This window comes from Rhinopithecus roxellana, chromosome 17 (genome assembly GCF_007565055.1).
Source record: "Rhinopithecus roxellana isolate Shanxi Qingling chromosome 17, ASM756505v1, whole genome shotgun sequence".
Taxonomy (NCBI): Eukaryota; Metazoa; Chordata; class Mammalia; order Primates; family Cercopithecidae; genus Rhinopithecus; species Rhinopithecus roxellana.
Genome location: NC_044565.1, coordinates 95,712,919 through 95,739,425, shown reverse-complemented (window position 1 = coordinate 95,739,425; position 26,507 = coordinate 95,712,919). Strand labels below are relative to the sequence as shown.

The 26,507-nt window shown below is 39.5% G+C and overlaps 1 protein-coding gene across 1 annotated transcript in view; it reads right to left on the bottom strand.

Annotated features, from left to right (window-relative positions):
• Positions 1–1,836: 1,836 nt before the first annotated feature.
• The window catches only part of ST6GAL2 (ST6 beta-galactoside alpha-2,6-sialyltransferase 2), a 91,950-nt gene continuing 67,279 nt past the window's right edge, over positions 1,837–26,507 (bottom strand). The window contains exon 6 of the mRNA XM_010360993.2: positions 1,837–7,147. Coding sequence (XP_010359295.1) covers positions 6,876–7,147 — 272 coding nt within the window. The 3' untranslated portion in view covers positions 1,837–6,875. The remainder of the gene's footprint in view (positions 7,148–26,507) is intronic.

Sequence of the window (26,507 nt, the reverse complement as noted above, 5' to 3'; positions counted from 1 at the left end):
ATAGAGGCTGCCTTCTTATAACAAAATAATTGTACTTGACTGACTCATACAGTTCAGGATTCCGGGGCTCTGGGGATTTAGAGGACTGGAAAAGCCTCTGGAAAAGCCCAATGTTAGTCTCCATAAATTTGAAAGCACAGTTTCTCACAATATTCAAAGTGCAATGATCCTCTGTAGAATTTTTGAGTGTTAGGGCAGCATCCCAGGGCAAGGCTGCTGTTAGAAGACTTAACACAATGCTCCTGACCAAAGGCTTTGAAGCCAGTCAGAGATTGCATGCCTGGCTCTGTCATTTCCTGGCTGTGTGTCAGAGGCTGACACCTAACCGCTCTGACTTCAACTTTACTGGGCTAATATAATACCTATTTTAGAAGGTGGTCTTATGATGATTACATGTACATCATCTACCACAAGACCAGCCTAGAGTTTTCCACAGATTGTATTCATGATCAGAGGTCAGCAAACTGTTTCTGTAAAGGGCCAGGTTGGCATGGTGGCTGCAGAGTCTCTGTTGCAACTCACCTCTACCCTTGTAGGGTGAAAGCAACCATAGACATGTGAATGAATGAGTGTGGTTGTGTTCCAATAAAACTTTATTTACAAAAGTAGGCTGTGGGCCAGCCCCTGCTCTAGGCAACGAGGGGCTTGCAGAGATCTAGTGCAGGAGGGCCTTCTCCCTGCCACGCTATGTGCACCAGGGTGTCTTGAACACAGCGCTTGAACACAGTGCATTCAGTGGGGTTGCCTGGGTAGGCCTTTGGTTGTGAGGTAGTTCTGTTTCTGAGTCAGTTGATTTTGATATGCAAATGGCGTCTGGGACCCCTGGACTTACTTTTCACTCCCTCTCACTTTAGCCTTCTCTATCCTGCTGTTCACTTCACCTCCTTCCCCTAGCTCCTGCCGTCTTGTGAGTGCAACTTATCTTATACAATTCCTTTCTCTTCCTCTGAATCCTCCCAGCAGCATATAGCGCTAACTGACACCAAGTCTCCTATGTGTGCCCCTCAAAGTCCCTGGGGTTTGCGCATGCGTGGCTTCTCCGAGAACACGGAAAAGTATCCTTCCAGTGATCTACTCCAGCCCTTCCCGATCAGGGCTGGTGTAGCCATGTCTACCTTTTAATTACCTGGAAGAAAGTGGTCATCTGTGGGGAATGAAATATGACAACAGCACGAAGGTGGTGGGAGTCCTCTCTGATTCAGCACAGCTGTTTGCGGTGATGGAAGACTCTGAATTTCCTACCTGCTCACACTGTCCTCACACCAAAAACCCCAAAGACTTCCTTGATTTGAGGATTTCCTACCATTCTGAACAGAAAGCGCAAATGACCGAGAATTTCTTTCCAGGAGCCTAATTAACTGACCCTTCACGTCACAAGTATGAAAATACCAAGGCTAATTTGACTTTGTGGTGGGTTGCAGGTGACTCAGCTGTCTTTAGGCTTTTCTCAAATAACTTATTTACGTTTTCCAAGACTGAATGCCCTGTCAAGCCGAGGAAGAGTCTCCCAAAAACCATGCATTCATCAAAATCCTGGCTTATTAAGTCAACATCAAGATTTGTTAGCCTCAATATGCCTTTTCCACTCGATTTCGCCACTTTCATTCTCCTGCATGTGGCAATTAATCCCTGGAAGAAAAAAACCCGCCCACCTGTGGTTTCAGGCCCAGGCTGCGTCCATATTCATGGCTGAAGGCCTGCTGCTGTTCCTTCTGTTGCCACTCAGTCTTCTAATTAGATTTCAGCTTTGCCATTTGTTTTCCTAGGGATGGACTGTTATTTTGCCACTTGCTCATTTGTATGTGTAACTTCTATGAATTAAAACAAGAAACTTCTAGACAAATGAAAACATGTTTTATTTACAAGAAAAAAGTCTGTACATTGTGTATACATAAAAATATACAAAACCAAAATAGAAAATATCAAAGTGTTAAAATGTGTACAAACACTTTTAAAATGCGACTCCTGGAAAACTTCAAGCCTTAATTAGTTTGAAGAGTACACATTTCATTTTAAAAGTTATTATACAAAAGAATTCCCAAAGCTGTTAAAAAAGTTCACTGGTTTCCACTGGAAGAACTAAGTATTTCATCTAGAGTACAACAGGATTTGTTATAAATGTTAGATTTTAACACTCCCAGTGCAATTTCTTTGTTTCAAATCTACCTAGCAAGAAGACTATTTTCCATAGAACCAGTAAATGTTTCTTCTAGTCTTTGAAAGCCATGAGCGACAGCTAAGCTTCTCTTCAAAGTTCAGTGTTAAATCAGGCTTCTGACTAGGATACAATATTAAGGTAGTGTTCTACCTACATAGTGCCTTTTAAATAATTCTGTCAGACCATTTTAACGTATCCAAGATGTGCAGAGTATGAGTGTGTGGGAAGCGGTTGGCGGAGGACTGAATTTTTTTTTTAACAGAAGGACATATAACATTTGCTTCCTTCTCTTAAAATATTAGTGGTTACATAATTAAAATAAAATTTATAGTAAAGGTTTCAGTCAAAAATATTGGTGAAAAAGCAATATGAAACCAACCATGTTTGTAGATATGTATATACACAATTATATAACTATATCTACTACATGTACGCTTTTTATACTAAGAACTAGATCAATGTCTTTAATTCTTTAAATTTCATTAGCTCAAGTTTGAACAGAAACATGTTAGATTACTTTTTTTTTTTTTTTAACCAAAAGGCTTCATTCATTTAATAAAACAAGAACTTACATTTTATTTCCTTGAACGGGCAGAGAAATACCTTTCATTTATCAAGTGTGTAAATAATGCCCATGTGACACAAACATGCATAATAATCTCACAATGAGAATATCCAGAGTATAAAAGACAAGTTGAAACTCGGGAACGTTTTACCTAAGCAATTAATTTCCAGATAGAGTTGCCTTGATCAGTCATGTAACCACTGGGTAAGAGTTCTAAACTATCAGAAAGTCAGAAATCGAAACAGACAATACAATAGAACAGACTTGGAAGCTACCTGGCCAATAGGTTCACTCATGTCTCTCTGATAATTCCCCTGATCCCACCTCACTCCCTTTCTCTGTCTCTTACCACAGCGAAGCAGAAATTCAACCAGGTAACTGACCACATGTACTGCGTGTTGATCGATAAGAAAAAATGGAGAGAAAACTTGAATCATGGCATTTGTATGTATGAAATTCTTCTATCACATACTGGCACTCATCTAAGACTGATCCCACTTAATGCACCCGAACGGGATCTACCTAATTAATGCAGGAGATGTGTTACTGCTTAGAAGAGTCTACCAGCAGCGTAAGTATGATCTGTCCCAGCAGAATGACTTGGCTCATACACATGTAAGAGAGTGACCCAGCTACTTTGATTTCCTAATTTTGAAAATGCTAATGATTATTTTAGCACTTCTTTTTGTGCAGATGCTATGGCTACAATGACTGAGGACTACTGGAGAGTCCAGGGTTGATTAAGTGTCTAGCTGAGAGACCAAGAGGATCAGACACATGGGAAGTGCTGTTCCTCAAAGCTCTGCCTTCAGGCAGACAAGGAAAGACCTGGTCATTCAATGATGTATAAAAGCCCCCCTTGCCCATTTTAATGCACAAGCCTGATGCTGACATGCAACTTTTAATTGACCATCCCTTGGTCCTGAGCACAAAGTTCTCTGTAAGAGCAACTCTGTAAGGACAGAGTGGGAAAGGTCAGCTCCCTGGGATGGGCATTGGTATTCCATGAGAACACCAGGTCTGTTAAAGGTTACCCGCCTGCTTGGTGTGACCGGCTGGAGAAATAAGTTAGGGAGAGAGAGTCTAGATGTGGTTGAATTGTCACTGCTGGTCAAAATTTGTTTCTTTGTGATAACAACAACAACAACGGGTGAAATTATCTTGAAATACAAAAGAATGTTTGTTGGTCCTGAGAGTGCAAAAAGGAATCCTTAACCGCTTTGGCTTGCACCGAGAGGATTTTTTATCAGCTTCCCTTCATAAGAGAGGATGGAGGATTTTGGAAGAGACAGAACCTGGGAGAAATTCAGTGAGCTGCCACTTATTGTTAACTACTCCACAGAAGAACTGTGTGTTTACTGGAATTCAGTAAAGGTAAGGATTTAGGCATGTAAAGATTTAGTCAATGTCTGGCAAAATACTGCCACTTAGGACCCATTTGGCTAATACTGGAAGTAGTCATCATGTTAACTATAACTGCCTAACATTTTTTAGAAGTTAAATAACTTAAACTTTTATAGAAGAATGCCCAGTCAATACTATATTAATATGTGTATTACATTTACTGACTGTTGAACAGACCCTGATTCCCAAGAGTCTTTAAGGCCATAATAAAAGCAAAAATTGTAATTAAATTTCTGTGATACTCTTCAGTCTTTCTTGTAACCTCAATGAAACTGAAAGTACTATTTTAAAAGTACAATGATTACAACAAAATTCTATTTAAAAATCTTCTAAGTGTGGGGTTCTGAGGCTTTTGAACTTGCATACTTACACTGACCCCAATAAATTCTCCTCTAACCAAGTTCTCATGTCAGCCAAGGGGAATTGTGCTGGATAGTAAGGATGCCTACAAGTAAATCCACTGGCAAAACTATAAAAGGAGCTTCAATAGTCAGGGGCATTTAATGGCCGGGAAGATCTAGAAAGATCCAAGGATTGTAGGGAGTAATATTCACCCACCAGAGCCACCTCACCCACATTCCAGAGTTGCTGAACTTATTACACACATGTAAACATAAGGACGAGACCAAGTTCTTTCAAGAAATTAGAAAGGAACGGCCGGGCACGGGTGGCTCACGCCTGTAATCCCAGCACTTTGGGAGGCCAAGGCAGGCAGATCACAAGGTCAGGAGATTGAGACCATCCTGGCTAACACGGTGAAACCCTGTCTCTACTAAAAATACAAAAAAGTAGCCGGGCGTGGTGGTGGGCACCTGCAGTCCCAGCTACTTGGGAGGCTGAGGCAGAAGAATGGTGTGAACCCAGGAGGCGGAGCTGGCAGTGAGCCGAGATGGCACCACTGCACTCCAGCCTGGGTGACACGAGACTCCATTTCAAAAAAAAAAAAGAAATTAGAAAGGAACATGGCTTAACCATGTCTATTTAGACATAAGTTAATACATAGGACAAAGTTATCTATCCCTTCTCATAGACTTAATAACAAAACTCTCAAAATGGGCTTTTATTGGATATTGTTGTGATTAAAACTTTCCAATTTCTCCTTCACTATTATAATAAGCTATAGGAGATGTCTTGTTATTCAGCTCCATATCTGCTGAATAGACTAACCAAACAGAAGCCACCAGTCTCTGTAAGCCGTTCTTGCTCAAGAAAATAGTCCTGAGAACAGTCTAGAAACCAATCCTGAAACAAAACTTTTCCACTAAACTCTCCTGACATTCATACACTTTGCAAGGGAGAATGCCTTTAATTAAGCTGCTACTGTCATTGCAACAAGTCTTCACTGTACCATGGAGATACATTTTGGTTATACATTGAAATAATAGCATGTTTAATTAAGGTATTACAAAATGTTTCTGTTTCACTATATTCTTGGCAAAAAATGTTCAATGTATCAGTGACAGTTGAGATTAAAAAAAAAAAAAATCAGCCCTGAATATAGCTAATATATTGGGATGAAAATTTCCCTCTAGGTGCCTTTCTCTCTGAAGCATCTAGATATTTTCCTTGTTAATAAGCAATGCTTTCGCGTAAATGATTTAATTATATGGCTTTGTCACGCTGCTGACATAAAACATATCTGCGAAAGCAAGGATTGGATTCCTAAATGTCTGTAGGAAGATTTAGTGAAGATTCAGTGCTCATCACTGTTGAGCTCCCCCTGGCTGATAAAAACCTGCCAGAACCCATACAATAAAGACAGGCGTGCATCCCTAGAAGCACAGGGTGACGGCTCCAAAATCTTTCCTTCTAGTTTGGAAGGAGCGAGGTGTTTCCTGTCTTCCCCAGCATGGCTGTGCCAATTGTCAGGTGTGTCACTGACTATGCAAAAGCTGTGGGGTAGATCTGCAGGTGAGGAGGTACAAGGCAGAAAAGCCAGAACCAGGGAGTGTCCAGGGGCACCTGCAGCCCCGTGATTCTGTGTTACTTGCCAGTGATGTGCCTCCTGGTGCATGTGGTACTAATGCTCCTGGTTGAAATACTGCAGGGAGACAAAGGGCCTCCTCTGTGGTGCTATATGGAATTTGGCTTTTTCTTGGACCTTTCAAGGTGGATGTTTTCTGGTTTTAGAACTCCGTCTTGACGCACAGAAAGCAAAGCATTCAGTGGGCAATGGGAAGCAGAGATGAAGAATGCAACGGTTGGAAACACAAGCATTTGCCAGGATGTGCTGGGAATTTTTGCTGTTAAACACATCTGAGTGATAATTTCAATGTTTGTCATAAAACCTAGGATATTTAATGATGAAGGCATGTATCAGTGATGCACTCGATGCTGTAAATGATGTCCCTCAACTTGGATGTTTCTAAATATAAACCACTTCATGTGGTCGGGAGCATCACCAAAACCTATTACTGAAACCAACCCTGATGAGGGGTACTCATGGCAGAAGAATAAGTTGTTAACATTTCTGGAGGTACCATACCCATGGTCATACACATGTTTTCTTTATAGCTATCCTTTGTTCTGCATCTTTCTTGTGCCCTATTTTTTAAAAAATCCGTTTCTATATTCAAAGCAGTAATAAATACTCAATGGCTTAGAAAGTGAAGAATTCTCATGACCACCACTAAATTACAGTTTAAAGACTCAAAACTACATTGTCTAAAATCTATCTTCAAGTATTCATTTGTGACTTTGAGTACAACAGTAGTACCTTATTGCACATTGATTCCCAAGAAACCCTTTTTAAGAGTGTGGAATGACCGGACTCGGTGCAGGGCAGTGCACCGTCTGGAAGCCGGGTAGAACCACCTTGCCCTTGCGATGCAAATCCCCCTGCGTGCCCGTGTTCAGGCGCTGCACCAGAAGCTTTTCATAGAGCAGCGGGTGGTACGCCCCGAGGGTGCAGGCTGCGTCGTAGTACAGCTCGTGGTAGTGGCACAGCTCCGTCTGCCGCACGGACGGGATGTATTCGTACACGTGCACCTCTCTGCACATGGACATCATGATGAGGATTCCTGACATGAAAATGAAAAATTAGAATCTAATGAACAACTCCACATGAGAGGAATGATTGTTTTGTAGGAGGAGGTGGCTGTGATGGGGTATGACTGTGGCCAGAGACACTTGCTTTGCATTCACTTTTTTGTTATTGTTACATTTGCAATGTTATAACTTCCATTAAGTGGTGTGTATGCAGTTCATGGAGTATGGGTGCATATTCAAATGTAATATTATATACATATATTTATTCACTCATTCAATTTATCACTGTGGGCCTGGTAAGGAGAGATGAAAAGAAGTCAGTGAACTTAAGGGAACCACACTCTAGTGACAGATTTGCAATCCCCAAATCAGAGTCTCCTATATCACATTCTACACACATGTCCCATCTGGTTTGCAATGGTGGGACTGTTACGTTCCAAAGAAACAAATACTATAAAAACTAAATTATAAAATAGTTGCTTGATTATATATTGACTATAATACAGTTGTTCGAAGAGTTGTAACATAAAACGGTACAATGGACCAGCTCTTATAAAATACTATAGTTCTCTGAATGGAAAGAAATGGAGTTAGAGGGACACAGAGTTTAAGATTCATATTAACAAAATTATTTTTCTCACTGCACTATCACTGCTAAAGGTTTAATTTTTTCATGTTTCAAATAAACAGCTATAACAGCTAATCATCACTGAGTACATTTTATTCTTTTTTTTTTTTTTTTTTTTTTTTTTTTTTTGGAGACGGAGTCTCACTGTGTCACCCAGGCTGGAGTGCAGTGGCGCGATCTCCGCTCACTGCAAGCTCCACCTCCCAGATTCACGCCATTCTCTTCCCTCAGCCTCCTGAGTAGCTAGGACTACAGGTGCCCACCACCACGCCTGGCTAATTTTTTGTATTTTTAGTAGAAACAGGATTTCACCGTGTTAGCCAGGATGGTGTCAATCTCCTGACCTTGTGATCCGCCCACTTCGGCCTCTCAAAGTGCTGGGATTACAGGCGCGAGCCACCGCGCCTGGCCTGAGTACATTTTATTCTTGATCTAGACTAATGGCTTTCTTTCTTTTCTCAACACCATCAGTGCCACTATTAACTTGAAAGTTAAAAAAAAAAAATGCTTATCTGCTTTCTGAAAGGGATATCCCTTGTTATAAAAAACATAAAGCAGCACGGTTATTCTTGTTTTATAGCCAATATTTATCTGAAGATGACAGTAATATTCCCGAATTAGTCAACCACGTGTGCAACACAGAAATCCCATATCAGAGGAGTCCTGTATAAGGGACACTGGGAGAGAAGAGAGAAGGGGCCTAATTTTGCCGAGGGGATCCAGAAAGGCTGCACAAAGGTGGAGAAGTGTGAAGCTCAAGGGGCTGCCTGGTAGAAGGAAACAGGAGAAGTGATACTGCTCCAGGGACAGCAAGGATAGCTTGCGTAGAAGACGTCTGAGTCATGATACGGTATCATAGTTGAGAGTAAGAAGGGGATTATGCAGTTCAAATTCTATGCAGTCAAGTTGCTCTCAAGAGCGATGGTCAGAACTTCAAGTTACTGGATCAATTCCTCTTGTTTTTCTCCCAGGTCCTTCTACCAGTTTCCTTCCTTCTTCCATGGCTGCCTGGCTGCTGCCGCTCCCTTAGGTCAGCCCAAAGCATGTGATTCAGGCATTCAGGTGGCACCAATTGAGAACAAGGAAGCAGCACCCCCCAGATGCTCGGAGTGTCTGCACCCGTGGAGAAACATGGACGCAGGTGGTCAAAAGTTTGCCTCCTGATTAGCAATGACTGCTCTCAAACATTTTTTCTCCCCTGCATAAAATCATATACAAGGAATTCACATGGTGAATGGTATCTGCCCATGGAGAATTAAATTATTTTATTTCCAGTCACTTGCCGACATGGTGAAATCCCATCTCTACTAAAAATACAAAAAACTACCTGGGCATGTGCCTGTATTTTTAGCTACTTGAGAGGCTGAGTCAGGAGAATCACTTGAGCCTGGGAGGCGGAGGATGCAGTGAGCCAAGAATGCACCACTGCACTCCAGCCTGGGCGACCGAGTGTGACTCTGTCTCAGAACAAAACAAAACAACCCACAGACAAACCTAAACAAACAAGAAACACTCTGGTGTGAATGTTCTCTGGTGGCTGAAGTTTTCCCAGAGCTGTGGAAAGTGTCTGTGGAGCTGAGGACAGCTTCATGCTTTCCAATCAGGGGCTACAGACCAAGTTGCTGTGCTTTGCCTAGCGTTGGGGGCTCCCTCTCACCTGGGCATGACATCTGCTCTGCCAGCTCTGCACAAGGAACCACGCTGAAGGGGGTGGACTTCATCACGGGCATCATTAATCAATATATTTATTACAACACTTTCCTTGCACATGGCAGGGAGGTGGCTCCAAGGGTGTCTTTTGCACAAAGTCACTGTATAACCTAGCAGTGGAACTGTACCCAGAAACCACAATTCTTTGCTACTTGGGCATTTCTATGAGCTAATAACACAATGGCATCCATAAGGACTGGAGTCAATTGTGTTGGAGCTGTGACCTTTGCAACTCTGGTTCTTAAACTGGATGGTTTTTAAAGCCAATCATATACTTAGGGGAGTATGTTAGCCATGCAGTTGATCCTCCCCATAAAGCAGTAGTCCTCAAAGTTCAGCATAGAAAAGAACGACACAGGCAGCTTGATCAAATGCAGGTTCCTGGGACTTGTCTTCATTTCCAGAAATTCAGGTTCCATTGGTTTGTGCTGGGGTACAGGAATCTGAATTTTTAACAAGCATTCCCTTTAGGTGAAAGGCCAGTTAGAGAAAAGCTCCAAACTATCACAGACCAATGCTTTTGTAAAACACCATAATAAGGAATTATGAGAAAAATGATCACCTATTTGGATGCCATGCCTATGTGAAATTGCTGTAAGGTGTCTAAAGCCTTCCAGTTTCTACAGTCATCTAGTTGCAGAGCAGTAAGACATGTTCCTGGACCAGTGCTGGTCTAGTCTCCTGCTTTAAAGAAAAGGTTGTTCTAACACACATTTTTTGAGAACTGCTGAGGAATCCCTAAGTTGTCTCATAGGCAGGAAGACGTTCTGCACGTTGACAGCTAATCTAGATTTGAACTGCTACCAAATCCAAGTAACTCTGGGGAGTTTCCCTATACATCCTTGCTATCCTCTTGGACTCAAAGAGCTATCAGATGCTTGAATCTGATTGTTTTTCCAGAGAAAAATTTTACCCTTGCTGCTAGTTAACCGTTATATCTTAAATCATGTTATCTGCTAAATATACAATATAGATTTTGTCACAGACTATGCAAATAGTTATGCTTTCAATATATGTAAATAGGTACACTTTTAGTATTTTCTTATATAAGTACTCTATATTTAAAAAGAACTTCTTCAGCTTCAGAAATAGAGGGATTTGTCAGTTAGCTCATGGCAGTCCAAATTGAAAGCCAATAGATGCTATGAGAATGGGTGTTGGTCCTAAGTTTTCTGCACAGTTCTTCCTGATTTTTGCCTATTGGATACACATTTAGCAACAATGATTTTTCCATCTTGTTTTGTAGTCTCATGAATTTCTGGCTGCCTGAAACTATGAACCATGGCTTGGAGCATCCTAAAATTAAAGTAACAGTAGAATCTACCCTGAGTGTTTAAGTGGCAGCCAGCTGCAGCCACTGATATGGAATTGGTATGGAGGCATCTTCAAAAAAAATGAAAAAATTAATTTAAAATTCACTATGGAGTAAGGCGTGCGGTGGCTCACGCCTGTAATCCCAGTACTTTGGGAGGTCAAGGCAGGTGGATCACTTGAACCGAGGAGTTTGAGACCAGGGTGGTCAACATGGTGAAACCTTGTCTCTACAAAAAAAAAAAAAAAAAAAAAAAAAAAAAATACAAAAATATCAGCCAGGCATGGTGGCTTGTGCCTTTGGTGCCAGCTACTCAAGAGGCTGAGGTGGCAGGATCACTGTAGCCCAGAGGTTGAGGCTGCAATGAGCCATGATTGTGCCACTGCACTCCAGCCTGAAAGATAGAGTGACATCCTGTCAAAAAAAAAAAAAAAAAAAAAAAACTAGTAATAAAAATAAAACTAATTGTGTTATGTGAAAGGTAGACAAGGAGATTTATGGTGTCAAAGATGTAGAATATTCTTTAATATTTTTCAGACAGCATGATCAATTCATTTAGCATATGCATACTTTGCTTTTTAATTTTCTTTAAGGCTGTTGTTACACATAAATTTGAGTTTAGATTCAGACTCTGTCATATAATAGTGAAAATTATTAGTATTAAATTTGATTCCATCTACACATCAATTTTCCTAAGAGTTAATAATAGTACTTAGTAATACACAAACACTTGAAGAATAAATTTCTTTATACTTTGCAAAAAAGAACTAGGTAGATGTCAATGTTTGGACATATACAATAATAACTCTTACATGGTTCAGAATGGGGTATGTGGGGAATAGATACTGCAGGCAGGCAGAACGGGGACAGGATTAGGGAAGAATAGAGTCTTTAAGTGCTGTTTGAGGCCTCCTCAATTAAATTAAACATCTATCGGCCGGGCGCAGTGGCTCAAGCCTGTAATCCCAGCACTTTGGGAGGCCGAGACGGGCGGATCACGAGGTCAGGAGATTGAGACCATCCTGGTTAACACGGTGAAACCCCGTCTCTACTAAAAAATACAAAAAAAAAAAAAAAAAAACTAGCCGGGCGAGGTGGCAGGCGCCTGTAGTCCCAGCTACTCTGGAGGCTGAGGCTGGAGAATGGCGTAAACTCGGGAGGTGGAGCTTGTAGTGAGCTGAGATCCAGCCACTGCACTCCAGCCCGGGCGACAGAGAGAGACTCTGTCTCAAAAAAAAAAAAAAAAAAAAAAATTAAACATCTATCAAACTGCCTACGGTACTAATCATCAGAGATTTAGAGCACCTTTCTTTAAAAATAAAACGAAATTAAACAAAACTAAAGATTTCACCTTTAAATTTAATGACAGGTAGAAGGCCCATGACCATTCTTAGGATGGCTTGAAGAAAGTATCCTAAACATCATACTGAGAAAAATGTTTATGAACTACTGTCAGATCTCTTCCGCAATGCCCCAATGCTGAGCCTTGTCATTCACAAATGACTACCAACAGCACACAGCTCTCAGATGAACTCTGCGTCACCACCATTAAGGTACTGTCAGTTCCCAACACACCCTTAGCTTCAACGATTCAATAGGAAGACCCAGCATCTAGCACAGAGTTTTACTCACGATGATGATGTATACAAAATGATACAAAGCAAAATCAGCACAAGGAAAAGGTGCACGGGGTAAAAAGTCCAGTGGACACCAGGTGCGAGCCTCAAGAATCCTCTCCCAGGGAGTGGCACAGGGACTGAACTCCGCCAGCACTGAGTTGTGACAATGGCTATGAACCAAATGTGTCTCCATCCCCCACTCACAGGTTGAGATCCTTCCTAATCCTTAATGTGATGGTGTTAGGAAGTGAGGCCTTGGGAAGTGATTAGGTCATGTGAGTGGAGCCCTCATGAATGGGATTAGTGCCTTTGTAAGAAAAGATGTTGTGGAGATGATTTCTCTCTGCAACAACACCATGTGCGGAACTAGCAAGAAGGCTCCGTCTCCGAACCAGGAAGAGAGTCCACACCTGGAGCCAAATTGACCAGTGCCTGCTCTCTAACTTCTCACCTCCAGAACCATGAGACAGAACTTTCTGTTGTTTAAGACATCCAGTCTATGGTATTTGTTATAGCAGCCAGAAATAATGGAGACAGCAACACAAATGAAATGTTGCCAACCAGGGAAGCTTTTCAGAGACTCGGTACTCAGTGTTTTTATTTGAAACTGGTCATGTCAGCAGTCTCTGGCTGGCGTGTACTAAAATTCCAGACTCTCGGAAGGAAAGCAAGTATACAGCATAAAACACATTTCTTGCATAAACAGTACACACACAGTGAACAATGCTTATCAATTAGAGGGGTGGGAACCTTCCCAAAAAATCCAAGTTCCCAGACATCAGCCAAGGACCAGTCTTGCAAGCACGCCTTCCTGAGGATAAGCAGTCAAGCTGGCTGCGTTGTCTTTTCTGCCCCGATACCATATATGCACAAATTCAAAGTCTCACATTACTTCGTAATCATTTCCCCATGCCAGATTGATGTGGGGAATTCACATCTGGTTATGCTAAAAATGTTATTGATTCTTTTTTTGTTTCCTCTCTTATGTCTGCTCAGGACGACCCAAAATGCAAGAAGAATACCAATCATCTAATAATATGCAATTCAGTAAAGGACAGCTTGTAAAAAGCATTTAAGAAACTTTTATGTTAAGTAATTTTGTTTAAGGACTACCAAAAATTAACAACTTTAATCACTAATAAAAGTTTTACTGCTTTCAACATGAGGCTGGACTTCTTGATAGGCAGATCAAGATTTAGACACTTTTTAATGTATTTTTCCAAGCCAATCAAATGGGTGTGGGACCAGCTGTTTAGAATCTTTAAACGGTATGAATGTTAAGTTTCTTATATGGCCAGTTTTTACAAATGAGTCCATATGAGGGATTCATTTGAAGAAAATAAGCATTAGTATTTTCTAGGCAATTATCACTCAAGAGGCATTCATTTGCTAAACTGTATGCTTTTAAACGTTGTATAATGGGCCAGGCGCGGTGGCTCAAGCCTGTAATCCCAGCACTTTGGGAGGTCGAGACGGGCGGATCACGAGGTCAAGAGATTGAGACCATCCTGGCTAACATGGTGAAACCCCATCTCTACTAAAAAATACAAGAAACTAGCCGGGCGAGGTGGCAGACGCCTGTAGTCCCAGCTACTCGGGAGGCTGAGGCAGGAGAATGGTGTAAACCTGGGAGGCGGAGCTTGCAGTGAGCTGAGATCTGGCCACTGCACTCCAGCCTGGACGACAGAGCGAGACTCTGTCTCAAAACAAACAAACAAACAAACAAAAAAAACCCCAAAAAAAGTTGTATAATGCAAGACAATTATCAAACCAATTAAAAAGCATTTCTACTGGTCTTTATAAATGTCATGTTATATGATTCAGCATAATAAGCGGAATGAGCACTTATTTGTTCTAAAACCTGAATAAAAGGCAAACTTTGACACATGTACAGATTATCACAAATTCTAGATGGCTGAGGTTTCCTTTATACATCTTTAATTGGCATATATAGATATATTTGATGTGTTATCAGAGTCTAGTATAATCATTTAGCATTTAGCTTAACTGTGGTTATGCCAAAACTATCTTGTTTTTCACTTGGCAGAATATTTAAAATAACATCCCAAATCATTGAGAAAAACAAAATTTTCTCCTTGATGAAAATAGCCTTTCATTAAATAGCCAAATGAGCTATGGATATAAAACAGAACATAATACAAATAACAGGAAAACTACCAGTTTAAATCAGTTGTAATAAACACTTGAACATAACTCACACATGAAGTAAATTAGCAGTTTCTAGGAGTCACCAATAGAACACTGCAGAACACTTTTCTGAATGAGGGGTGAGGGCGAAAGGCTAAGTGTATGAAATATACCAGGCTAATAAAACTAGCAGCTGTTTTGTGGTTTCTCCTTAAATTCAATCATAAAATGGAAAATAATGAGAGCTACACTTGAGATTCTTGAAGAGATAAAAGTGACTTTTTAAGTGGCAGTTCTAGAAAATATTTGTAACTAAAAGATGCTTTGGAAATTTGAACCTGATGTAATTTAAGAAGACTCTACCACCCTAAACAAAATAATATAATGCAAGAATAATACTGGAAGGTTAATTTTTAGCTCATTATTTCTTGTTATCACACACTCAGGATTCATTATTTACAGGAAAATACAAAAAGCTGTTCCTAACCAACAAAATTGTGACACATTTTACACAATCCTAAATATAGATGTTAAGTAGCTTATTATTTTGTGCTAATGTTCTGAGTTTGGGTGACATATTAAAAAATGGGATTCCAAAAACCAATATAAAATGGAAAAGAAAGAAGTTATGACATGTTTTTAAGCCCATTATTCTTGTGCATATATAAATTAGCCTGAAATTACAGTGTTTGCACCTGTAAACTTCAGAAATATTAGTTATAATATTATGAGTAGTGGTTGCGTTAAAAAAAAAAAAGGGTGGGGGTGTTGGTGGCTTCTGCAATAAAAAGAATTGGAAATTGTACCTTAAAAAGGAGTTCCACGTTCGTGTATATGTCAGGCGGAGCCCCTGGCTACAAGGTCTGTCTGCCTGTCAGCACTCAGGCTGGGAGCCAGGGTGGGTGAGGCTGGTGCCTGCTGGTGTGCCTGGATGCCCTACTGCATGCAGATGGCAAACCCATCCAGCCATGCTTGAAGACCCCAGGTGAGATCACTCAACTATAAAAATATGTCATTACGTGGGCAAAATAGAAGCTGCAGGACTCCAAGTAAATTATTCCTTATCCTCAGTCAGGCACAGTCAAAATGACTTCATTGCACGGAATAACAAGGTAAAATCTCTAATATCTGACTAGGGATGAAAGAGAGAAATGCTCTTCATATGTGAACAAGTAGCTCCCAATGGGCTGAGTGTAAGGAAGCTAATAAGATGGAGAAGTTGTTCCAAAGAAACGAGTCCTTATGGATCATCTAAATTACCCTGATTCATGTTACATCTTTTTAGTTTTAAAAATACGTGTGCAGTCCAGTAATAGGTGTATGAATTCCTTTATTGCTTCTCTAGAGAAGGAGATAGTACATGCAATGCAATCTAATGTATCTACTAGTGTACTTTCTTCTGTGAACCCACAGGACAAATATGGAGTCTAATTAGAAACTCAACTACATAATTCTTGGGAAAGCAATATATCAGCTCTTATCAATAATCACTAGAATGTCATACCCTTTGCACTGGCACTAATACTCCTGGGAATTTATCTTAAGGAAATAGTTTAAAGAAAAGCCTATATAGTCACATACTGCACATAATTTGTATTAACACATAAATATAGTAATGACTTGTCAACATAATTGTTTGATAATATGAAGCACTCTGAAACAACCAGAATACTGAACAACTAACAAAGGCATACATTATGATACACCTGTTTGATGTAATTATATGATCTCTGTAATAGCAAAGAAAACAAAAGTCTATTTTCACCTTGATTATAGGTCTTAATGAAAGAACAGTCCTTTTCTGTTTGGGAAAGAGTCTTATTTGACCTGGCATAAGTTTTTAGATGACACACATTACAATAACAGCAAATAGTAAATATAAGTTATTGTGCTTAGGCACATGGTAATTCAAAGTTAAAGGTACTATCAGCATCTTAATTTTATAGATGAAGGAACTGAGGTTTAGAGATGCTAAGTAACTTGTTCAAGGTCATATAGCTATTCAGTGGTAGGGCCAAGATTTGATTCTGGTCTCTGTAGAATCTAAGGTCTTAGCCACAGTGCACACATAAAGTGACAAGCCAGGAGGGTGGCCACCCTTCTACATATGACACCAGTTAAATCAAAGGTGAGAATCTGTAAGATGATATAAATTACAGCCTCCCATTCATTCAATTTGTTTTTTCATTCAGGGAACACCGTGCACTAGGCTGTGGTGCTTCACAGTGAGGGAGCCTCGTTCATTACAACAATGTTAAAGATCTGGATGTGGTCAAGATTTGGAAGGGTATACACTGAAGTCAAGTCAGGATGGCAGTACCAGAAAGTGGGGTGGAGTTACTTGGTGTTTCAAAAAATGTGTAACATTTAGTTATATTGTTATTTTCTTTCTTTTTATAAGGACTGCAAGGTTCTAGGGGATTATTCAAAAAAGTTGCAAAGAGAAACTAATGAAGTAAGGCAGAGTCATTCTCTTCCTTAAGGTTTGGTGAAAGCTTTGGACACATACTTATGTGAGGATAAATAGTAACTCTAAACCTCCTCCGCCTTACATATGTTAATAAAATGGGATTTCTTAAAAAGCTATCAGGCTTTTACTGAATTCCAAGTAATAATCTTGATACCAAAAGTCAAAACATATTTGCAAAGTTATGGTTTAAATGTTTTGTAAAATAATTATCAATAATCGATATGCAACTTTGAGTCAGGTTTCCATGATAAATTGCAGTAAAGAGTCAACTCTAATAATGATTCTTCAGAATATTTTGTTAGGTGGAGTTGCTCAGTAATAACAAAAATCTGATGTTAAAAACATAGAAAACATGATTAAAAAATATTAATTTAGAAATTTGAGAGGGCTAACTTCAGTAAACATTAGTTTTAAAACTTCAGTAAAGATATAGGGAGGCAGAGCAAGATGGCCGAATAGAATCCTCCACCAATTGTCCTCCCAGCAGGAACATCAAAGTCAACAACTATCCACATAAGAAAAGCATCTTTGTAAGAACCAAAAATCAGGCGAGTGATCACAGTATCTGTTTTTAACTTCCTATCACTGAAAGGAACACTGAAGAGAGTAGGAAACTCAGTCTTACACTGCCAACACCGTGCCTCCTCCATCCACCAGCAGGGAGGAGAACCTGTGCACTTGTGGGGAAGGAAAGTGCAGTGACTGGGAGACTTTGCAATGGAACTCGGTGCTGCCCTGTTGCAGCAGAAAGCAGTCCCGGGCAGAACTCAGCCAGCACCTATGGAGGCAGCATTTAGACCAGCCCTGGCCAAAGGCAAATCATCCATCCCAGTGGTCACAATCTGAGTTCTGGCAAGCCTCACCACCAGGCGCTAAAGTGCTCCTGTGTCTTAAGTAAACTTCAATGGAAGTCTAGGCCACAAGGACTTCCGTTCCTGGGCACATCCTAGTGCTGTGCTGGACTCAGAGCCAGTGGACCTGGAGGCATGTGACCTAGTTGAGACACAAGCTAGGGCAGCCAAGGGAGTGCTTGTACCACTCTTCCCCCAGCTTCAGGCAGCACAGGTTGCAGCTCTGGAAGAGACTCCTTCCTTCCTTGTGAGGTGAGGAGAGGAGAGAGAAGAGTAAAGAGAACTTTGTCTTACAACTTGGATACTAGCTCAGCCACAGTAGGATAGGGCACCAAGTAGAGTCCTGAGGCCTCCGTTCCAGGCCCTAGCTTCTGAATGACATTTCTAGACACACCTGAGCCAGAAGGGAACCTGCTTCATGGAGAGAAGGAGTCAGTCCTGGCAGGATCCATCATCTGCTGACTAAAGAGCTGTTGGGTCTTGAATAATCAGCAGTGGTACTCAGGCAGTACTCACTGTGGGCCTTGGGTGAGACTCAAGAGCCATGTTGGCTTCAGGTGACACTCAGCATTTTCCCAGTGGTGGTGGCTACGGAGAGGAACTCCTGCTCGAAAAAAGGAGAAGGAAGAGTAAAGGGCACTTTGTCTTGCAGCAAAGATACCAGCTTGGGCAAAGTGGGGTAGAGTACCAAGCAGGCTCTTGGGGTGCCAGATTCCAGGCCTTGGCTCTCATACAGCCCTTCTTGACCTGCCCTGGGCCAGAGGGGGGCCCCCTGCCTTGAAAGGAGACTCCCAGGTCTGGTAGCATTTACCATAAGCTAACTGAAGAGTCCTTGGGCCTTAAATGTACATTGGTGGAAGCCAGATAACGCTCACTGTGAGTCTGGGCTGGTAGTGGCCATGGGAGACACTCCTCTGCTTGTGAAAAGGGGAGAGAACAGTGGGGAGGACTTTGTCTTATGCCTTGGGTGCCAGGTTGGCTGTACTAAATACAATACCAGGTAGACTCCTAGGTTTCTGACTCTAGGCCCTGGCTTCCAGATGGCATTTCAAGACCCACCTGGGGCCAGGGGGAACTCATTGCCCTGAAGGGAAGGACATAAGCTGGCTGGCTTCATCATTTGCTGATTGTAGAGTCCTGGGACATTGAGTGAACATAGGCAATAGCCAGCCAGCGGTTACCATGGTCCTTAGGTGAGACCCAGTGCTATGCTGGCTTCAAATCTTACCCAGTTTAGTCCCAGTGATGGTGGCCACAAAGGTGCTTTTGTCCCCCGTTCCCCAGTCTAAGCAGCTCAGCACAGAGAGAAAGACTCCGTTTGTTTGAGACAAAGTGAGGGAAGAGAACAAGTCTCTGACTGGCAATCCAGAGAATTCATCTGGATCTTATCCAGGACCACCAAGGCAGTACCTCTACAAGTCTGCAAGGGCCAGAGTGCTACTGGGCTCAGGGTGCCCCTTAATGCAGATACAACTGAAGTGACCAAAAACTTAGATCATATACCATACAACTCCTTTCAAAAACCTGGAAAGCCTTCTCAAAAAGGCTGGGTACAAACAAACCCAGACTGTGAAGACTACAATAATACCTAACACTTGAATGCCCAGACACCAGAAAACATCCACAAGCCTCAAAACCATCCAGGAAAATGACCTCATCAAACAAATTAAATAAGGCACCAGCGACCAAACCCAGAGAGAGAGACATATGTGACCTTTGAACAGAAAATGCAAAATAGCTCTTCTGAAGAAAGTCAGTGAAATTCAAGATAACAGAAGGAAGAAATTCAGAATCCTATCAGATAAATTTAACAAAGAGATTGAAATAATTAAATACAATCAGGCAGAAATTCCAGAGTTGAAAAATGCAATTGACATACCAAGGAATGCATCAGGGTCTCTTAATAGCAAAATTATTCAAGCAGAAGAAAGAATACTGAGCTTGAAGACAGGCTATTTGAAAATATATAGTCAGAAGGGACAAAAGTAAAAAGAAGAAGAAAGAATAAAGTACACCTGCAGGATCTAGAAAATAGCCTCATAAGGACAAATCTAAGAGTTATTGATCTTAAAGAGGAGGTAGAGCAAGATATAGGGCTAGAAGGTTTATTCAAAGAGTTAATAACAGAAAACTTCCAAAACCTAGAGAAATATACCAATATTCCAGTATAAGAACACCAAGCAGATTTAACTTGAAAAGGAATACCTCAAGAAATGTAATAACCAAACTACCAAAGGTCAAGGATAAAGAAAGGATCCTAAAGGCAGCAAGAGAAAGAAAAACAAATAATAATAGCATACAATGAAACTCTAATATGTTTGGTAGCAGACTTCTCAATGGAAACCTTACAGGCCAGGAGAGAGTGGCATGACATATTTAAAGTGCAGAAGGAAAAACAAATACACTTTTATCCTAGAATAGTATATCCAGCAAAAATATCCTTCAAACATAAAGGAGAAATAAAGACCTTCCAAGACACACAAAAACTGAGGGATTTCAACAAAACTAGACATATCCAACAAGAAATGCTAAAGGGAATTCTTCAATCTGAAAGAAAAGAATGTTAATGAGTAACAAGAAATCTGAAGGTACAAAACTCACTGGTAATAGTAAGTCCATAGAATATTATAATACTTAATTGTAGCCTGTAAACTCTTCATATCTTGAGTAGAAAGACTGAAAAATGATAAAAAATAATAACTATAACAACTTTTCAAGACACAGACATAAAAAAAGATATAAAGAAAAACAACAAAAACTTTAAAAGTGGGAGGATGACATTAAAGTGTAGAATTTTTATTGGTTTTCTCTTTATTTATGCAATCAGTTTTGTCATCAGTTTAAAATAATGAATTGTTAAGATATTATTTGCCAACCTCACGGTAACCTCAAATTGAAAAACACGCAACAGGTACACAAAAAGAAAAAGCAAGAAACGAAAATACCACCAGAGAAAAATCACCTTCACTAAAAGGAAGACAAGAAGGAAGGAAAGAAGGAAGAGGAGACTGCAAAAACAATCAGAAAACAACAAAATGGCAGGAGTAAGTCCTTACTTATCAATAATAACACTGAATGTAAGTGGACTAAACTCTCCAATCAAAAGACACAGAGTGGCTGAATGGATAAAAAAACAAGACCCAGTGATCTACTGCCTACAAGAAACACACTTCACCAGTAAAGACACATATAGACTGAAAAGGAGATAGACAAAGACATTCCACGCTAATGGAACCCACTTCCCAACTAAAAGCAGCAGTAGCTACACTTGTATCAGATAAAATAGATTTCCAGCCAAAAACCTATAAAAAAAAGGACCAAGTAGGTCATTATATAATGATAAAGGGGTCAATTCAGCAAGAAGATATAACAATCGTAAATATATATTGGACCCAACACTAGAGCACCCAGAACCATAAAGCAAATATTACTAGAGCTAAAGAGAGAGACCCCAAAACAATAAAGGCTGGAGACTTTAACACCCCACTTCCAGCACTGGACAGATCATACAGACTGAAAATCAACAAAGAAACATTAGACTTAATCTGTATCACAGACCAAATGGACCTATAATTATTTACAGGACATTTCATCCAATGGCTGCAGAATACACATTCTTTTCCTCAGCACCTGGATCATTCTCAAGGATAGACCATATGTTAGGGCACAAAACAAGTCTTAAAAAATTTGAAAAAAACTGAAATTGTATCAAGTATCTTCTCTGACCACCATGGAATAAAACTAGAATTAACAAGAGGAATTTTGGAATTAAAAAGATGAATTTTGGAAACTATATAAACACATGAAAATAAAATGGTATTCTCCTGAATGACCAATGATCCAGTGAAAAAATTTAGAAAAAAATTTTAAAGTTTCTTGAAACAAATGATAATGAAAACACAACATATCAAAACCTATGAGATAAAGCAAAAGTAGTAGTGAGAGGAAAGTTTATAGCTATAAGCATCTACATAAAAAAGTAGAACAACTTCAACAAAACAACCAAATGATACATCTTTAAAAAGTAGAAAAGCAAGAGCAAACCAAAACCAAATTTAGTGGAAGAAATAATAAAGATCAAGCAAAATAAATGAAATTGAAATGAAGAAAATGATACAAAGGTCAATGGAACATAAAGTTGGCTTTTTGAAAAGATAAACAAAATTGAAAAAATCTTTAGCCAGACAAAGATAAAAAGAAAAAGACCCAGATAAATAAAGTCAGAGATGAAAAAGGAGACATAATACAACTGATGTCACAAAAATCCAAAGGCTCATTAGAGGCTACTATGAGCAACTATACACCAATAAATTGGAAAACCTAGAAAAATGAATACATTCCTAGATGCATACAATCTAGTAAGACTGAGTTATAAAGAAATCCAAAACCTGAACAGACTAGTAACAATTAATGAGATCAAAATTGTAATAAAGTTTCCCAGCAAAGAAAAGCCGAGGATTCAATGGCTTTATTGCTGAATTTTACGAAACATTTAAAGAAGAACTAATACCAATCTTACTCAAACCATTCTGAAAAATAAAGGAGGAGGGAATACTTCCAACCTCATTCTACAAGCCATCCTGATACTAAAACCAGACAAAGGCACATCAAAAAAGAAAACTACAGGCCAACATCTTTGACAAATATTGATTTAAAAAATCCTCAATAAAATACTAGTAAAATTGAATTCAACAACACATTAAAAAACCATTCATCACAACCAAGTGGGATTTATCCCTGGAATGCAAGGATGGTTCAACATACACACTCTATCAATGTGATACATTAACAAAATTAAGGACAAAAAACATATCATCATTTCAACTGATGCTGAAAAAGCATTTGATAAAATTCAACATCGTTTCATGATAAAATCCCTTCAAAATAGTGGGAATAAAAGGAACATAATTCAACACAATAAAAGCCATATACAACAGATCCATAGCTAGTATCATAATGAATGGAGAAAAATTGAAAACTTTTCCTCTAAGATCTGGAACATGGCAAGGATGCCCACTTTCATCACTGTTATTCAACATAGTACTGAAAGTCCTAGCTAGAGCAATCAGACAAGAGAAAGAAGTAAAGGACATCCAAATTCAAATAGAGGCAGTCAAATGATCCTTGTTTGCAGATGACATGATCTTATATTTGGAAAAACCTAATTAGAACTGATAAACATTCAGTAAAGCTGCATACAAAATCAACATACAAAAATCAGTAGCATTTCTATATGCCAACAATGAAAAATCTGAAAAAGAGATCATGCAGGTAATCCTATTTACAATAAGTACAAATAAAATACATAGGAATTTACCAAAGAAGTGAAAGATCTCTATAATGAAAATTATAAAACATCCATGAAAGAAGTTGAAGAGGCCACAAAAATATAGAAATATATTCCATGTTCATGGGTTGGAAGAATCAATATTGTTCACATGTCCATCTGACCCAAAGCAATCGACAGATTCAATACAATCCCTATCAAAATACCAATGACATTCTTCACAGAAACAGAAAAAACAATCTTAAAATTTATATGTAATCACAAAAGACTCATTCAATAGAATGACCCAGAATAGCCAAAACTATCCTGAGTGAAAAGAACAGAACTAGGGGAATCACATGACCTGACTTCAAATTATACTAGGTTGGTACAAAAGTAATTGTGGTTTTTGCCGTTTTTGCCATGCAGTTTCTCCATTAATAAGAATCTTATTAATATTGAAGTAAGCTTGTAATAAAAACATAGTTTAATTTCCTATTAGAATGTGTTTATATTGTGTCAATAATATAATTGTTCACATGTTTTGGAATTCATTTATTATAAGGAAAACAGAATCATTCTTATCTTTGATAAATTTTCTGTGTTCGTAAATTGCAAACTACTGAAATCAGGTGTTTTTCCAACAATAAAATGACTTTTGTTGAAGAGGTTCTTAGAGTTTGCTTTCTTCAATGCTAGGTCAATGTGTTCTTCAAATTTTGAAACTTACTATTCTTTCTCTTTAAGCAGAAAAGGAAGCCCTGTTATTTTCAGAAAAACAGGAAGAATTTATTTGGTTACAAACTAAGTATTTCTGTCCAAATCTGATTTCACTAGGAAATCTGATTTTCTTTTCCATAGGAAATAGTGCACAGATCTTACAGCACCAAAGAAAAAGCTCAGCCCTGCCTATCGGGTACTGGATCAATGACGATTCTGATGTCACAATATCTCCAGGCCTACTAACCAAGAAACATTCAGACTGGTGCACTGAATAGAAGTTGCTTCTATACTCCTTTTCCCTTTAATATTTATTGCTTTCCTTTTCCCAGCAGAAAACACACGTGCATGCACGCACACGCACATGCACACACACAGAGAGAGAGAGAGAGAGAGAGAGAGAGAGACAGACAGACAGACAGACAGAGTTCCTAATCCAATAAGGCAAGACCATGTGATGTATGAGCCATCAAAGAGACTACTGGCACTGGGATAGGGGTTGCTAATGAAAGTGCAAAAAGTATGTTATGCTGTTTGAGAGGAAGGTGTTGGCTGAATGTTTTATTCCATTTGGGCTGCTGTAACAAAATGCAATAAACTGGGTGCCTTATAAATGACAATAATTTATTTTTCATAGTTTTAGGGGCCTGAAAGTCCATGAACAATATGCGGCAGATTCAATGCCTCGTGAGGGCCCACTTACTGGTTCATTGATGGCCATCTTTCTGTTGTGTCTTCACAGTGAAAGAGGCAAATGAGCTGTCTGGGGTCTCCTTTACAAGGGCACCAATCCTATCCATGAGGGAAGCTCCACCTTCATGACCTAATCACCTCCCAATGGTCCCACCTGCTAATATCACCTTGAGGGTTAGAATTTCAACATACAAATTTTACAGGGAGAAACATTCAAGTCGACCACACCGAATTTCATCTGCCCAAATGTTAGTGAGAGAATGCCTTCCTGAAATCAATGAGAGTTGGAACTTTGCTTGCTTTTTACAAACTTATACACCACTAATCAGTATATCCAAGAATCTGGGTCCCAACTTGATAGGAACAAACAAAAATCCACTTTTGAGGAAAACATTTACAGTCCACACTGTTATGTATGTCATTTGACAATAAGTTTTAAGGACAAAACCTGAGTTCATTAGTAAAGTGAGTAAATTTTATAGTTATGTCTTCCAAAGAAACAAAAAGAATAATTGTATTATTAAAAGACACAGACTGGCAAACTGGATAAAGAGTCAAGACCCATCAGTCTGCTGTATTCAGGAGACCCATCTCACATGCAGAGACATACATAGGCTCAAAATAAAGGGATGGAGGAAGCTCTACCAAGCAAATGGAGAACAAAAAAAAGCAGGGGTTGCAATCCTAGTCTCTGATAAAACAGACTTTAAACCATCAAAGATCAAAAGAGACAAAGAAGGCCATTACATAATGGTAAAGGGATCAATTCAACAGGAAGAGCTAACTCTCCTAAATATATATGCACCCAATACAGGAGCACCCAGATTCATGAAGCAAGTCCTTAGAGACTTATAAAGAGACTTAGACTCCCATACAATAATAATGGGAGACTTCAACACTCCACTGTCAACATTAGACAGATCAACAAGACAGAAAGGTAACAAGGATATCCAGGAATTGAACTCATCTCTGCACCAAGCGGACCTAATAGACATCTATAGAACTCTCCACCCCAAATCAACAGAATATACATTCTTCTCAGCACCACATCGCACTTATTCCAAAATTGACCACATAATTGGAAGTAAAGCACTCCTCAGCAAATGTAAAAGAACAGAAATTATAACAAACTGTCTCTCAGACCACAGTGCAATCAAACTAGAACTCAGGACTAAGAAACTCAATCAAAACCACTCAACTACATGGAAACTGAACAACCTGCTCCTGAATGACTACTGGGTACATAATGAAATGAAGGCAGAAATAAAGATGTTCTTTGAAACCAATGAGAACAAAGATACAACATACCAGAATCTCTGGGACACATTTAAAGCAGTGTGTAGAGGGAAATTTATAGCACTAAATGCCCACAAGAGAAAGTAGGAAAGATCTAAAATTGACACTCTAACATCACAATTAAAAGAACTAGAGAGGCAAGAGCAAACACATTCAAAAGCTAGCAGAAGGCAAGAAATGACTAAGATCAGAGCAGAACTGAAGGAGATAGAGACACAAAAAACCCTCCAAAAAATCAATGAATCCAGGAGTTGGTTTTTTGAAAAGATCAACAAAATTGACAGACCGCTAGCAAGACTAATAAAGAAGAAAAGAGAGAGGAATCAAATAGATGCAATAAAAAATGATAAAGGGGATATCACCACCGACCCCACAGAAATACAAAGTACCATCAGAGAATACTATAAACACCTCTACGCAAATAAACTAGAAAAACTAGAAGAAATGGATAATTTCCTGGACACTTACACTCTCCCAAGACTAAACCAGGAAGAAGTTGAATCCCTGAATAGACCAATAGCAGGCTCTGAAATTGAGGCAACAATTAATAGCCTACCCACCAAAAAAAGTCCAGGACCAGATGGATTCACAGCTGAATTCTACCAGAGGTACAAGGAGGAGCTGGTACCATTCCTTCTGAAACTATTTCAATCAATAGAAAAAGAGGGAATCCTCCCTA